A 17,597-nucleotide genomic window follows, 5' to 3' on the forward strand; every position below is an offset into this window, starting at 1 on the left:
GCAGTCACATTTCTGTAAAACCACTAAAGAAGGTCTGTAAGTAAAAGAGTTTCTTGTTTTTTGTGACTTTGCAGAGAATTACTCCTTCACCATTCGGGATGAGGTACAAGGATTCCACTGGAATAATTCACAGGCTACAATTCACCCATTTGTAGCTTACTACACACAGACTTGAGCACTAATGAAATACGACATGTATCATATGTGGAAATATCTGACTGCCTTCAGCATGATACGGTGTGTGTTTATTCTTTCCAGACAAATTTCACCAATTTCTTAAATTGTCAGTTTTCAAATTCAAAGCACATTTATTAGTTTTCAGATGGATGAGCTGGCTAAAACAGAAAGAACCTTTATGAATCTGTCCTATCATCAAGATGATTTTGAAGTTACAGCAGAATGGCCTTTTTTGCTACAGCGCACGGTGGAGAATCTTGTGATGGGGTAGCGGGGGCTGTAAAGAGATTAGCAAGACTTGTCAGCCTCATACGACCTCACGAAAAATCGTATTTTGACATCACGACAGTTGTTTGAGTGGTGCAAGGAAAATATTCCTTCGTGTGTCTTCTATTATTGATCAGTTTCCCACGAAGATACAGCCAAGCTGAAACGATGTTTCAAAAATACAAGGACAATTCCAGGCACCCATAAGCTTCGTTGTGTAATACCTGTCAACAAAGGTTTAGTAAAGACAGAGCCATGTTCTGCTTCTTTTGTGAGTACAGAAGGGTCGGTGATTGCTATGGTGAATGTAAAGCTGTTAACAAATAGACGTGGATTTGCTGCCTGCATGTATGACAGTCATTGTTGGGTTGCATATGTCTTACAAACCTGTGAAGAAACAGATGAAGTAAAGGTCAAGTTGTTGCCTGCACACGGATCACCTCTGTCATTTGCGTTTCATCGGAAACATTACATTATCACAAGAGTGGATCCAGTGACATCAAATGTAAGGACATACACTCTCCCTGCATTAGATATGGCAAACATCAAAAATTTAGTTGAAGAATTGTGAGGAGAGATCTAATAACTTTTCATTGCCTTTTCATTACAACTGTAATGCAAATAATCTAATGTAATGTAAATAATTCATAATACCACTACAATAATGTAAACCATATTTTTGTACAATATTACTTATGGACTGTAGTTTATCATAATTTGTGTTTCATATATGTGTGTTACCTTCTTCATTTTGGTAGTGTATTGATGCTGACAAAATAATTTTTTAAGCATGATGCCTTTGGTGTGCCATCTTGATATTTACCATATCCTGGGGCAATTAAATTATTTTTTTTTTTTTTCAAAAAAATTGAAGATAGGGTGTTTTGAGATATTCAAGGTCAAAGGTCAAGGTCAATGACCTTTAGTATGAAAATTCTCAGAAACTTGCTTGAAGCATATCAACGTAAAGGTCTATTAGTTAGCTTTCCAATGGTACCATTTTCATTGCTGTAACTGAATTAGAACCAGAATTACAGTCATTTATGTTGTGACAGACACATGTAAATTTCACACTAATTCCAAACTTTACACACCTATAACTTTCTTCACACTTTTAACACACACCTGCAAATTGGTATTTTTCCATCTCTCTTCTGGGTCATTGAATGCACCAAATTTGGAAGAAATCTGAGACGATCAGGTTGAAAATGTTACTTTACTGTGTTGAACTGACATGGAATGACCCTAACACCCTCTACCCATCTAATCTTCAGCATTCTTCTGTAGCACCACATTTCGAAAGCTTCTATTCTCTTATAATGTAAACTATTTATCGTCCATGTTTCACATCTGTACATGGCTACACTCCATACAAATACTTTCAGAAAATACTTCCTGACACTCAAATCTATACTCTAAGTTAATAAATTTCTGTTCTTCAGAAACACTTTTCTTGTCATTTCCAGTCTGCATTTTATAACATCTCTACTTCAACCATTCAGTTATTTTGCTCCCCAAATAGCAAAACTCATTCACTATTTTAAGTTTCTAATTTCTTAATCTAATTCCCTCAGCAACACCCGATTTAGTTCAACTACATTCCACTATCCTTGTTTTGCTTTTGTTGATGTTCATCCTATAGCCTCCTTTCAAGACACTGTCCATTCCGTTCAACCGCTCTTCCAGGTCCTTTGCAGCCTCTAACACAATTACAATGTTGTCTTCAAACCTCAAGGTTTTTATTTCTTCTCCATGGATTTTAATACCTACTTCGAAGTTTTCTTTTGTTTCCTTTGTTGCTTGCTCAATATACAGATTGAATAACATCGGGGATAGACTACAACCCTGTCTCACTCCCTTCCCAACCACCGCTTCCCTTTCATGTCCCTCGACTTTTATAACTGCCATCTGATTCTGTACAAATTGTAAATAGCCTTTCGCTCCCTGTATTTGACCCCTGCCACCTTCAGAATTTGAAAGAGTATTCCAGTGAACATTGTCAGAAGCTTTCTCTAAGTCTACAAATGCTAGAAATGTAGGTTTGCCTTTCCGTAATCTATATTGTAAGATAAGTCGAAGGTCAGTATTGCCTCACATGTTGCAACATTTCTACAGAGTCCAAACTGAGCTTCCCTGAGGTCGGCTTCTACTAGTTTTTCCATTTTTCTGTAAAGAATTCGTTTTAGTATTCTGCAGCCGTCACTTATTTAACTATAGTTTTGTAATTTTCACAACTGTAAACAGCTGCTTTCTTTGGTATTGGAATTATTTTTGGTAACAACACTGAATGATGACTTCTTTTTATACAGTAGTATAGATATAAATTAATAAGATAAATATGGTATGAAAAGTTGTGGTAGAAAGTAAATAACTTACGAATAACAGTGAGAATTCACTAAATAGAACATACCATGCCAGACTCCTAGCACTGTGTCCAGCTGACACAATGCCACTGCGCTGGTGTGTGTGTGTGTGTGTGTGTGTGTGTGTGTGTGAGAGAGAGAGAGAGAGAGAGAGAGAGAGAGAGAGAGAGAGAGAGAGAGAGAGAGAGAGAGAGAGTGTATTTTAGCTTTGGCTTGCTTAGAGGCACTAAAGAGTTATATAGAATATGCCGACTACAAAATTTTGATATGATATTTGTAGAATATGAGTTGAATGAAAAATAAATAAATAAATAAAAATAAGAAAAGCCCCCCCCCCCCACCTCCCCCCATATTCTCAACCTCATACACAGTAAATGTGTTGCGAAATAATGGAAATATTCATTGTCAAGAAGGTATTTTAGTAATTAACACAGAAAAAGAAAATACATTGAAAGCATTTCAATAAGTTCAATTGTTTGAGATATGATATGTAAGGCGTAACACTGCTCTAAAAGCAATCAAGTTTGACTATTCCAAAGAGGTTACCGTAACTCCGATCCCAACTACTTTGTGAGCAGGTTTCTGATATGCTAAGAGACACTAAAGATATCTATGAATTTCAGTATATTTCTTGAATTTTGGAGATAAGAGATTTCCCAGAACAAATATGGACTCTGACCACAATTTGTTGTACAAAAAGACAGGCTCGGTTGCAAAGTTATTTTTATTACAAATAATGCATTTTGCCTGATTAAGACTTCAACAGATATTGAAAAGGCTATGAAACTACTACATGTCATCCTTTTAAAATCTGAAGAAGCCTTAACCAGAAAACGTGTTATCTATAATAAAAATAAACTTGCCACCGAGACTGTCTTTTCTCATAATTATGGAAACTGGTTTCTGTACCCATCTCGGATGAAATGAACTTCACAATTTAATGGTTTTGTGCTGCACACAAAGCTGAAGAAACTGCAGAACTGTAGGAAATTAAGGAGCTGGGACCTCGATATTTTGAAAGAAACGAGTTTCAGTGGGAGTGCTAGGTGACTGACGAAGCGCAGCGCAGAGATAAAACACAGACGAATGAAGAGCTTTGAGGCACAAACTAGTAAAGGCAGCAGAGGATCAAATAGATAAAAAGAGAAGGGCGAGTAGACATCCTCGGATAACGAGGTAGACATTGAATTTAATTGACAAATCGGGAAAATATAAAAATAGAGAAAATGAAGTAGGCGAATTCAGACATCTAAAAAATGAGACTGACTGAAAGTGCAAAGTGCCTAAGCAGGAATGGTTTCAGGACAAACTTAAGTCTATAGAATCATTTAAAGCCAGGAGAAAAGTACATACTGCTTCAGGAAAATTAAAGATGCTTTTGGACAACATTGAGACATCCAATGGAAAACCTGTACTAAGCAAAGAAGGGAAAGCTGACGCGACAATACAGAGGGGCTATACACAAGTATAATAAATTTGAAGGCAATATTATAGAAAAGGAAGAGGAACTGATGGAGATGATATGGGAACTAATATACTGCGAGAAGAAATTGACAGAGCATAGAAACATGTAAGTCAGTACTACTCGTATCCACGGGAGAGCCAGCCGTGACAAAACTATTCCTCCCGGTGTGCACGATGGACAAGATAGGTGAAATACCCCAGACTTTATGAGAATCTAGTAATTCCAATGCCAAAAAAAGGCAAGAGTTGACAGGTGTGAATATTACCTAACCACGGTTTAATAAGTCACAGGTGCAAAACAATAACACAAATTGTTTACTAAGGAACGGAGAAACTGACAAAGCCAACCTCGGGAAAGACAAGTCTGGATTCCAGAGAAAAATAGAACATGTGAGGCAATACTGACCCTATGGTTTATCTTAGAAGATAATTTAAAGAAAGGGAAACCTACATTTATAGCATTTGTAGATTTAGAAAAAGCTTCTGAGAATGTTGAAAGTGTTATACTCTATGAAACTCTGATGGCAGCAAGGGTAAAATACAGGGAGCGAAAGATTGTTTACAACTTACATAGGAAGCAGATGGCAGGTATGAGGGTTGAGGGCAGGAAAGGATAGCACTGGCTGAGAAGGAAGTGAGACGGGGTTGTAGCCTATCCCCTAGGTTATTCGATCCATACGTTATGCAAACAGTAAAGGAAACCAAAGGAAAATTTGGAGTAAGAACTAAAGTTAAAGGAGAAGAAATGAAAACTGTGGGGTTTGCTGATGACTTGGTAATTAAGTCACATACTTGGAAGAATTGTTTAGTGAATGCCTAAAACAAGATGAACATCCACAAAAAAAGAACAGTGTAATGTACTCAAATTATATTACATAATGAAGCTCTAAAAGTAGTAATCAGTTCAGCTATACGAGCAAGAAAATGTTATTATCGCAGAAGTAGAGAGGATATAAAATGCAGACTGGCAGCTGCAAGGAGAGCATTTCTGAAAAAGAGGATTTTTTAATATGTAATACAGATTTAAGAGTTAGGAAATCTTTTCTAAAGGTATTTGTCTGGTGCGTAGCCTTGTCTGGAAGCGAAACATGGACAATAGGCAATTCAGACAAGAAGAGAATAGGAGATTTGAAATGCAGTGCTAAAAGAAAATGTTGAAGATTATGTGGGTGTATTGAATAACAAATGAAGTACTAACAAAGGAAGGCCACAATGTTCGGACCACAGATCTATTTGAAACTTTGTACACTTTTAATAGTCCATTAGGACAAGATTATATGCAAGTATAAAGAAGCACTTGTAGGGCAATTTCGGAAAAATCACAAGAGTAGTTTTAGATGTCAATGATGTAGCAGTGTGTAAAGATTCAGACAAGATTTGTTAATTTATAGTTTTCAACATTAGTCATATTATTATGTGCACATTACATTTGAAAAGTTGGCTCTGAGCACTATGGGACTTAACTTTTGAGGTCATCAGTCCATTTGAAAGGTAATATGATGAAAAGACATGTATTTACACAAAATTTTATCAAATTTCCAAATTTATATTGCTATTTACTAATTTTTATTATTACAACAGACATTATGTGGCTTATTGTTATTGGCATGTTAAAAACTTTATCAAGCATCTTCAGACTTGTTCATATTTGACTGACAGCAAACGAGAAATTACTTCTCGTAAACATTTTATTACAATAAATTCGATTCTACATTGTCAGTTTTTGGCACTTATATTTATGAAAAGGTTGTGTTTGCAGTCACATTGTTGGAAGAAAGAGAAACTTTTGAAAATGAGGACAAGCTTTGCTTTTCCTTACAGTCTCTAAAGACTCCTTGCGCATACAGGAAAATTGCATTCTTCGACGTAGTAGATGACATTTTAATTTATGTTTTCTGTGTCTGTACAAAAAATATTTCCTGCAACTTATAATGTCAAAAGCACACCCAGGAATTAATCGTTTATCACCCTCATACTCCGGCATATCCAGCTCACTGTATAACCGGATAAGGTTACTTACACCTTTATTTATTGATTTTTGACTCGTGCTTTCCAAGTCTGTCCCTCGTTCTCGAAACCTGTGTCTGCAGATTGAAGCATCCAGGTACAAAGGAGTTCTCAGTATCTTACATGATTGCAGGTATAAATTACAAGGATACGTTTTGTGTCTGGTCGTTTACTTGTCGTGAGTTATAAATGTAATATATGCTGGAAATTGGAAAAAATCATACGAATACATTTACCTTTTTATCACATTTCCTTTCAAATGTAGTACGTACGAAATAATAAGACTAGTGTAGGAAAAAAAAAATCTCGAGCGGGATTCGATCCCGCGATCCACCGACTGTGGAGGTTCGACACTGACCACATACCTAATGATACTGTGGTACCTCGTGCTCAACGTCACAATGCACCGCTATATCACTGACACATAAAACTACTTCTATTTTGTCTTTTCTCAAAATTATCTAGGGGATATGCCTTCCTGCACGTACCTTATGCTGTTGTAATGGACTATTAAAAGTGAACGAAGTTCGAAGTAATTCTGTAATCCAAACGTCGTGACCTCCCCTCGTAAGTGGAACTGGAGGAAATAGAAATATGTGATAGAATTAGAATAAAGGAGGGAATCAGTTTAGACGAGAAGAGAATAGGTGCTTTTCATATGCAGGGCTGCAGAAAAATGATGAAAATTAGACGGGTAGATCGGGTAACTGACGAGGACGTACTGAAAGGAGCTGGGGAGAAAAGAAATTTGTGGCACAACCTGACCGGGAGAAGGGATAGGTCGACAGGACACATTCTGACACATTAACAGATCACCAGTTTACTACCGAGTGAAGTGCGACGGGTGAAAATTGTAAATGGAGACAGAGACAAAAACAGTAAGCAGATTCAGGAAGATGTAAGTTACAGTCGTTATTCGGAGATGACGAGGTTAGTACGGGATAGAGTATCACAGAGAGCTGCACCAAACCAGTGTTCGGACTGAAGAACACGACAACATCGGACAAAAATATCTGCCTATATTCTCGTACGCTGTTCGAACATTTTATACTCCGAGAGCAATCTCGAGTCGTCTGATGAATTTATAGCACCTGTGGACACCGGCACAACAGAGACTAATAAACAGTTCAGTATAAGAGTTGGACTCGTAGAGAAGTAGAGTGGGGCCCGTATACCTAGACCCGTTCGCGGGGAACAGTGGGAAGATGCACTCACCTCGTCCTGCTGTGCACCGGCCCCGCGCTTCGCCTCGGCCTGCGCCTCCACCTTCTCCTTCTCGTCGCACTCCAGGTCCGCCTTCTCGCTGAGGCCGTCCCGGTCCTCCGCGTCGTCCACCTGTGCGATGTAGGCTGCGGCCGCCGCCTGGGCAGCCGCGGGCGGGCCGACCCCTGCCGCCGCCTGCTCGGCCGCGGCTACCGCCTCCGCGCCGTCGTCCTCCTCCGTGCCGAGCGGCAGGGCGGGAGCCTCATCGGGCGTGGCGCTCTCGCCCGGACCGCCGACGACGCGGACCTGGACGGTGTAACCGCTGAATGTCATTCAATACGATCACGACGACACCCCTCGATCGACGTTAACACTCGTGGTGTCACTCGCCTTCACACGTGGCAGTGGACGTTTGAAAATTCGTGACGCTAACTCGATGGTCGTCAATCGATTTAAATGTATTTCCCGGCTGACTCTTAATTCAATTACTGCCACGGGGGTGAGGAGAAAGAACACATCCTGGTGGTACCAGCATTACACGTATTTTGATGTTCGATTAATCTGAATGGTTTGCAATGTTCCAGCCATTCTATTCAAACTCTATGCCGATGTACCGACAAAGGACCATTTTCGTAGATAAACATGCCCGTACGTAATGGATGTTCAGTTTCTCAATATAGTTCGTCACACTCGCACATTATACATCCGCTGTAAGAACAATTTCATGCATTTACATTTTTGGTGTCCCACGATATTGGTTGGCTAAATATTATGACGATACGTTGTATACAACTTCCACAGATATTGTTTATCATGTAGTCAAGACCTCGTAATGAAGCCAAAATCGTGGATAAAATTGAAATGTAGTTTGCTTATTAACACTTTTCTTTTCACTGATTAAATATGAAATACGAATCGGGATTGGAGGTGATGATCCTATCCTCCTTTTTTAGTATTTTAGGTCCCCGTTAATTAATATCTGGTAGTTAATAAGCAAACTATTTATTATGCTGGCACGTTGTTTGTATGTTACTCACATAACCGTCCAAGGATAAGATTCTATTAATGTACTGCGCACACGCGTTTCACCATTTTATAAAATGCAGAATTACGTAAACTATAGCTTTCCGTTGTGCACAACTTTCGTGGGTTTCACAACCATAATAGTTTCCCAAGAGTATTTTTCCCAGCTAACACAAAGTTCGAATTATGGTGTCGGATTCATTTTCACTCCACCTGACAATAAACGTCTCTGATCACTTCGTCACATGTAATGTATTTTAAACGTGCTTGAAGAGTCTTTAAATAATCTCCTTAACGAATTTCGCAGTCACGTTCCACTTTTTCATCAACTAGCCCGATCGTGATAACTGAAGGTACAGAGCTCAATAATGTGTTACATGTTCTTTTATATGTATTAAAAAACAAATGTGCCCCTATATCTTTCTGTCCCGCTCGGTCTTTGCTACTTTGCTTTTTATTACTTTTCATTATATTGCTTCTTAGTAATACTGTGCAGTTATTAACCTTTCGTATTACTTTCCCTTTTTAATTCTTCCCCGATTTTAATTAATATGATGCTAATTGACACACCTGCCCGCAAAGTACCGTTATAACGGGAGGAGCACGCCGTATACCGATTTCTCGCACTTCACTTTCGCGAACGAGGTGCGTCCGAGTTCTTTCCACACAGTACGGCAGACGTTCGTGACACCTCTCTGATGGCAGGACAATCGCAGAACCGTCACTTCGTCACTGTTTACTGACACGACACGCGTTACATCGTCAAAGTCCTTTTCTGTAGTAGAAAACAGTATACAATTTCAATTACGAGGGGGGAGGTAGGGTGTCAATTTGGCAGCTATAAATGTAAAAGGATGTAAAATGACACACCATTCAGGTGTCTAGTTTCCAAACTTATTTTATTTGGCTCCCAGTTTCGGCGATTTCCTACGCCACCTTCAGGCCCCTGACCGACGTGTACGGGATTCCACCTCGGTTTCTGGTCGAAACGGGGGCTGGCTTATACTGGTATTAGTAGATTTCTGTTCGCTACAGTGCACCTTTCTACACATCAGTCGAGGGCCTGAATGTGGCACAGTAAATCACTAAAACAAGTATCCAAATAATATAAGTTTGGAAAGTAGAAAACTGAAAGGTGTTTCATTTGACTTTTGTATCGAACAGCCAAGTCCCGCAACCATCTCTGAATGGATGGACGTACAGAGATAAATATTAAAAGCTACTCACAGACATACCGGTGTTCGAGAAACGGGAAAATATGACGATCCGGACCATTAAATGTGTAGCGTCTGAATTACATTGCTAGTGAGATGTCATCTGGAATTCGGACACGCAAATCTGGAAAATTGGTAATGTGGCAGTACGCCCCCACCCTACCGCAATGCACTGTGACTGATGGCCGAAACAGCAACAGAGACTACCCCAGCCTCGACTCTCTCCCTAAGATTTAAATTTCCTTGAAAACACTGTCTCAACCGCTCATCTGGAGGCACAACTCAGATAATAAGCTCCTTATCTGTTAAAAATGTTACTGCACCTGCAAATTTCTACTGGGTAATTTTTTTGTGGGGTCATACCTTCACGTTACCGATTTCCCACATTTGCACACGTGTGTCCCCCTCTCCACATTACACCGTTTCCCAGTGACGTCAGCTCCTGAAGTAAAAGTCGAGTGCCACTGCCGTCAACACTCTACCTAGCTACGGAGGTGACTGAGCCAGGTGCGATATATCGTCGCTTTATAGTTATCGAAAAAAAGTTGGTCTACTGTAATATGAGACACAATTTAGGTCGAACGAATGACGATACAGCTACAGTACTTTTGTTCGAGTTGCAAGCTTAGCAGTTAAGCTTTACCGGGTAGTCATTGCTATGCGTCAGGCGCTTTGTCCGTACGTATTTATACGGGTACCCTTTCTTTTTCACGTGCTTCGTCTGGTTTGAATTGATAGCGAAACAATGGCAAGAGACTGCTATTTGTTGTTACTTACACTGCTGCTTTCTTTGATAATCAACAAGAACCAAATAATAGACTGCGTATGATAGAAGATGTTCTGAACGAGAGTTAGCAAAAATTTTTCTCCATTTGAAAAATCTTTGGAGATGCCCCTTTAGTACATTACATTCCGCACAGAAATTAGAGTCATCTTAGATTTAAAAATCTAGTCAATTGCCGTGCCTCATTTCTGACTATCACTATTAGGCATAAGAACAATATGAATATAAACATCACATGATATGTATATTCTTCCGCATTTGCTGTTGTCTACTGTAGTTTTGTAGTTTATTAGGCAGACAGGATTTCAATGAGATAGCAGCAAACACGAAAGAATACATGGCAAAATGTTTATATTTGCATTATTCTCATGGTTTAGAGAATACTGCATGTGATTCACAATTCGTAAAAGTTCCTGTTAGCAACTATCTCTTCTCACAGGTAGGAAAAAATTCAGAACGTAGAGTTGGCCATATTGACAAACATCCCAAACATTCTTGCCAGTCGGATTTTCGTAGTACGTTGAAATGCTGCTACATTCGAAGATGAACAATACGGAATTTGTATTTACTTCGTTGGATAATGTATGAAAATGCAGTGGTCGAAACTCGAGGCGGAGAAAAGAAGCTCGTCTTCCACCTTTTTTTTTAAATTTATTTACTGACGCAGAGGGTTTGGCGCCAGTATTTATCTTTGTGCCTGCAAAGCATGCCTGTGTAGCGCTACATATATTCGACGGCAGAAGTTAGTTGTGGCGGCACCTATTTTTCAGAACTTCCGCTTGCTTTGCACTCGATTCTAAGTCGCAGGCGATTTTTTGGATTACACAAACCGGAAAAAAAGTGCGGCTTAGATTCGAGTAAATACGGTAGTAATCGATGACCGTTAAAATATTGCGATCTGGACTATCGAACATTAAAAATTCTTTATACGAAATCCTGCAAGACTTTCACAGATCGCTCAACTCTGCCCTGACAGTATGCGGAAATGGTGGAATCTAGAATTACGAGTGACATTACCCGACTGACGACCAGGTTAAACGTCACTATCGAGGAAACTTATTTCACCCCAGTCACTTATCTCTGACAAACAGTCTCTGGAAGCTCCGGTTTTAATTTGTCGTCTGAACACCGAGAGGATTTTACACGAGTATGCCTCCACAAAAAAACTTCTGTGTCACTACCTGTACATGTCAGAAAATTCACCATATTGTCTGCTGTAACTTAGCAGAAAAACCACACCTCTATATATTTACATGTTTCGGATATGTTTGGTGTGTCTACCTTACACGAAATAATTGATGTACTGCAGTATAGGGTTCCCACCCACCTAGGTTCCTTCCGATCCTTACTTTATTGAACCGAGTGTGCCACGCCATTATCAAGAGAAAATATGTTAATTATCAAATTATTTGCATAGACAGTGAATTGTAAAATTCAGACTGGTTATCGTAGTTAATAGTTACACTTAATAAGCTTACGCCAACCGTAATAACTTAATAATAGACTGAAGTAATAAACTTGATTATTAAGGTTTATTTCAATACATATTCAGCTGAAGTTAGTTCAAGGATATTTCATGAAACTATAAAGTTTATTCCACCTGACAATCCCCCAATTAATTTTTCTGGAACAGTTTGTACTGGTGACAGTGAAATGTCCTGAATTTTCATTGTAGGCAGTGTGCCTCCTTTCTTCCATACCAACAACTGACCTTATAGGATGCTTTCTTTTAGAACAATGAACAAATTTCTCATGTTATTTCAATAATAGCTCAAACTTCAGGACACTGTTGTTACGCATTGTTCTTTACAAACTGTAGTCGTTGCAATAAAGTCACGTCAACGGTGAGTCCAGACCACAGTATTGTCTTGCTGCAGCAGTGTGTGTGTGTGTGTGTGTGTGTGTGTGTGTGTGTGTGTGTGTGTGTGTGTGTGGTTTTTTTTTGCCAGAAGAGAGTAGTGTGGTATCAAAAGGCGTGGAAGACATTGCCCGACAATCACCACGAAAGTTCGACACAGCGGCAAGTGGGCGAGGAATAAAACGAATGCCGCAAACTACCGCGAGCCGTGGAAGAGCCCGGGCCGCGAGGGCGTCGAGCTTCCTAGGTCGTCGTCGGACGACGTCAGAGGAAGAGATATGCTGCTTTCCCTTTGTAAACAGATTGATCGAGTCTCTAAAGGTTCGTGTAAAACGTATAGGCGGGTGACACATTAGATAGGACCCGATGCTGTAATACTTCCACAGTCGTTAAAAAGTTGTTAAACGGCAAAACCAATAGTTCATCATTTATATAGATAAAAAGTAGTAAAGATATAGGAAAGGAAGAGTTGCGGTGTCAGCACGAAAAGTGATACGTCGCTCGGCAACGAAGGAGGATGTAAACAGTGGGCATTACGTGGTGAAAACAAATCGACTGATAAAATAGTAAGTCTGTAATTAAGCATAAAGCCACGTAACACTGCAGTAGTCGTCCCTAAAAAACCAAACTCACCTGCTGGCACTGGCCGTACACGTCGACGAGGGCGTGCAAGTGCGCGGGCAGGTCTTGAGCGGCGACTCCCTGGTCCGCTCCGTTCACCCACAAGTGCAGCCGGCCGGCCGCGTCCACCGACACGCCCACCACGTCCCCCACTCCCAGCGAGTCCAAGTTGGGGCCGTACTGCCCTCGGATCTGCCGGCAGTCGGTGAGCAACTCGTAAACAGACATCGGGGGTGAGAGAACGGAGGAGGGGGATCTTGCAGAGTCACCCTCTGACACCACCAAATTACTACAAGAATACAGGCACTGTTATAAACAACAACAACAACAACAACAACAACAAATTATTATGTATTACTTACAGTGTGAAAACAAAAGCAACATTAGTTATTTTACAAATATTGTGCTGTACGTCACTCCAGTAGAGTGATGTGTTACCCAACTTCTACCCCACACACAGATAACGATTGCAGTAATACGAACGGTTCACGAGTTAAATAGTTTGGAATCGGATACTGTTTTTAGGTTTTTCTCATCGTCTTTGCACGTGAACAGATACGGCCGGATGCCGTGCATCATCGAGGTGGGATACAATTGCAGCATTACGACAAGTTGTTGTACCTAGTGGGCATCGCATTTCTTCCGTGCTGCAATGTCCTGGCTGGGAGATGTGGGGTTTGTCACTGAGGTAACAGTGTGCGGTGCCAACACCCACGAAGTCACAGCGAACAAAAGATGTACACAGAAATATGTCAAAAACATATTAATCTGTCATATTTCTACGTGTCGACTTGACGTTCACATTCAGCTCGAGAGGTAAGCAGTTAATGAAATGTTCCATCAAAAGGAATATTAATTAAAACAGTTACTGTATTTGAGAGAAGGACATATGTCACATTAATTGTAGAAGTGTTGTATTTAGCTATAGAAATGCATAATATGCTAAGCTCTGTACTTCCTGCAGGATTTTGGAAAGTGGTCTCAGCTTTCTAGTCCCTATGGTCAATATGAATTAAAAAGTGACCTAAGTAATACCCAATAAATTAATCATCAGCATTCGTGAATATTTTCAGTGTTAGCTAATGGGGATTACTAATGAAAAGGAGAAAAGGTGAAGAAGGAGAGAGTGGGAGACAGGGTAGGTGAAGAGGTGTATGGAGAGGGGGGGCAGGTAGAATTTCGTGAACCATACTAAAATGCAAATTCGGCTTAATGTGCACATTCGTACGTCCAGATTCAGTTGTAAATTTTCTTGGAGTACGAGTACTGTATTATCTCATTTCTGGTTCTTTATTACGGCATAATGCGATACGTGCTAGAAGATGAAGGCACGACCATTTGAAATGCAACGAACAGTTGACACTAGCCAATAGTGTGGAATTAAACACTTCGTTTCAAATAAATTGACTGCATCAATGGAAAAGATTAAGAAAGCCATATTTCTGTAGCAGACCAAAAAAAATAACTTCGCTGTTCGACAAGGCGATTAATGTTCAACTGAAATTGCCGCCCGGGGCAGATACCCTCGTTTGCTCCCAGTGAATACGGCAGCTTGCACGCGCCAGAAAAACTTTTCAGGGTATCATCTTGCTGCTCGCTTATACAGCTAACTGCCACACTTTTGTGGCCAGAAGTGGGAGTATGTACATGCACGACTCAACTGCTCGTACGAATCTAATGTAAACAGTTGTGATGTCATGTCCATTGGAGGCAATTTGTTGTTATGAAGCACTGCACAGTCTTCCTAAAGCCTTTGACACATTTTGCTACTGGCAGACGCTCGTACGAGCACTGTGTTCTGTCGCGTACACGGCGCATTTCCTTCGCAACTTTGGTTTTATTTTAGTTTTTTCTTTTGTTCACGTTTTAGAGCTGCAGTATTATTCTGCAGTAGCGGGATGCAGTAATATCCTTTGTTAGAGTATTATTTCCTACCAGTCAAAATTACCAAAATTTAACTGAAAACCAAAACAAAAAAATATCCCAGAATTCTAAAATATTCCCGGGTTTTTCCCAGTTTTCTCCCAGATCTCCCGGTTGTCTACACCCTGCAGGCACAAATCAGCTTAAAAAAAAAAAAAAAAAAAGGGCATTGAGGCTGACGTAACATTACAAGATATTCACAAGCCACAGAGAGCACACTGGCAGAATGAAACCACGGTGATCAATTTATGCAACAGGTAATTTGTTAAAGTACTCTGAGGATCAATAACAATGAGGATCGGTAGAAACTCACCTTAAAGATGACTGCCAAGCCACAGACAGGTACATAGAAAAAACAATCATACTCGCAACTAAATTTTCAGCCATACCTTCTGCCAGTAAACGAGAGCACACACACACATTCTGACAATCACTCACAGACACAACTCGTGCACAGACGACCGCCGTCTCCACAATCGGATCCAAACAAACCGCTCCTTACGCCTCCCCGCCTCTCGTCGGCAGCTGCCGGGCGAGTGGTGAGAAGCGGTGGCAGCAGTGACCGCAAGCTTAGGGAGTGGTAGGAAGGGGAGGAGCAGTGGGAATGAGGGAGCAGGGAAGCGGTGCACGTACTCGGCTGCATCCATTCAACCAGTGATGCTGCACGACACCTCACTAAACAAACCATTTCATCCCCCCCCCCCCCATTTCCCTGACACATTCTAAATTCCCCCACTTCCAAAACCTGTGGCAACCGCGACTAGCTACACAGGGGTGCCGACGCTCACACAGGACGGACTAGTGCGGACAGCTTTGCCGCTCACGACCGAGTGTCGAACTCGAGGCCACGACGACAGCCCGCAACGTGTGGCTCTTCGGTTCGCAGCCGCTTACTTACCGGGATGCCGTTCCTGAGCACGAAGTCGCCGCAGATGACCCACGTGTCCTTCCCGAGGCCGAGGGCGGTTACGGGCAAGTGCGTCGAGCGCTGCGGTGCGGCGGGCCGAGGCGGTGGGGGCGGGGGCGTGGGGGCGGACGATGGACCCGGCACGGGACCCGGAGGCGGCCCCGTGGCGGGAGTCGACGTGGGCGAAGGCGGAGGCGGAGGCTGCAGCGCCGCCGTCACCCCGACCAGCAGCGACGACACCCAGCGCGGGTCCGTCGCCTCGATGCGGACCTGCGAGTGTCGGAAGCCCTGTAATTCTGCTGCGAGGCGACACCCCACTTCGGAACGTATAAGGGGAGGTCCCCAGGGTTGTGAGGTTGTTGTTGTTGTGGTCTTCAGTCCTGAGACTGGTTTGATGCAGCTCTCCGTGCTACTCTATCCTGTGCAAGCTTTTTCATCTCCCATTACCTACTGCAACCTACATCCTTCTGAATCTGCTTAGTGTATTCATCTCTTGGTCTCCCTCTACGATTTTTACCCTCCACGCTGCCCTCCAATACTAAATTGGTCATCCCTTGATGCCTCAGAACATGTCCTACCAACCGATCCCTTCTTCTGGTCAAGTTGTGCCACAAACTTCTCTTCTCCCCAATCCTATTCAATACTTCCTCATTAGTTATGTGATCTACCCATCTAATCTTCAGCATTCTTCTGTAGCACCACATTTCGAAAGCTCCTATTCTCTTCTTGTCCAAACTATTTATCGTCCATGTTTCACTTCCATACATGGCTACACTCCATACGAATACTTTCAGAAATGACTTCCTGACACTTAAATCTATACTGGATGTTAACAAATTTCTCTTCTTCAGAAACGCTTTCCTTGCCATTGCCAGTCTACATTTTATATCCTCTCTACTTCGACCATCATTAGTTATTTTGCTCCCCAAATAGCAAAACTCCTTTACTACTTTAAGTGCCTCATTTCCTAATCTAATTCCCTCAGCATCACCCGACTTAATTAGACTACATTCCATTATCCTTGTTTTGCTTTTGTTGATGTTCATCTTATATCCTCCTTTCAAGACACTGTCCATTCCATTCAACTGCTCTTGCAAGTCCTTTGCTGTCTCTGACAGAATTACAATGTCATCGGCGAACCTCAAAGTTTTTATTTCTTCTCCATGAATTTTAATACCTACTCCGAATTTTTCTTTTGTTTCCTTTACTGCTTGCTCAATATACAGATTGAACAACATCGGGGAGAGGCTACAACCCTGTCTCACTCCCTTCCCAACCACTGCTTCCCTTTCATGTCCCTCAACTCTTATAACTGCCATCTGGTTTCTGTACAAATTGTAAATAGCCTTTCGCTCCCTGTATTTTACCCCTGCCACCTTTAGAATTTGAAAGAGAGTATTCCAGTCAACATTGTCAAAAGCTTTCTCTAAGTCTACAAATGCTAGAAACGTAGGTTTGCCTTTCCTTAATCTTTCTTCTAAGATAAGTCGTAAGGTCAGTATTGCCTCACGTGTTCCAGTGTTTCTACGGAATCCAAACTGATCTTCCCCGAGGTTGGCTTCTACTAGTTTTTCCATTCTTCTGTAAAGAATTCGTGTTAGTATTTTGCAGCTGTGACTTATTAAGCTGATAGTTCGGTAATTTTCACATCTGTCAACACCTGCTTTCTTTGGGATTGGAATTATTATATTCTTCTTGAAGTCTGAGGGTATTTCACCTGTTTCATACATCTTGCTCACCAGATGGTAGAGTTTTGTCAGGACTGGCTCTCCCACGGCCGTCAGTA

General features: G+C 41.2%; 1 protein-coding gene across 1 annotated transcript in view; it reads right to left on the reverse strand.

Annotated features, from left to right (window-relative positions):
* LOC124720189 (neuralized-like protein 4) overlaps window positions 1-17,597 on the reverse strand; it is a 296,164-nt gene that overhangs the window by 41,622 nt on the left and 236,945 nt on the right. Inside the window, 4 exon segments of the mRNA XM_047245512.1 lie at window positions 7,494-7,787; window positions 12,994-13,173; window positions 15,803-15,892; window positions 16,022-16,081. Of these exon segments, the coding sequence (XP_047101468.1) occupies window positions 7,494-7,787; window positions 12,994-13,173; window positions 15,803-15,892; window positions 16,022-16,081 (624 nt within the window).

Source organism: Schistocerca piceifrons, chromosome 11 (genome assembly GCF_021461385.2).
Source record: "Schistocerca piceifrons isolate TAMUIC-IGC-003096 chromosome 11, iqSchPice1.1, whole genome shotgun sequence".
Classification (NCBI taxonomy): domain Eukaryota; kingdom Metazoa; phylum Arthropoda; class Insecta; order Orthoptera; family Acrididae; genus Schistocerca; species Schistocerca piceifrons.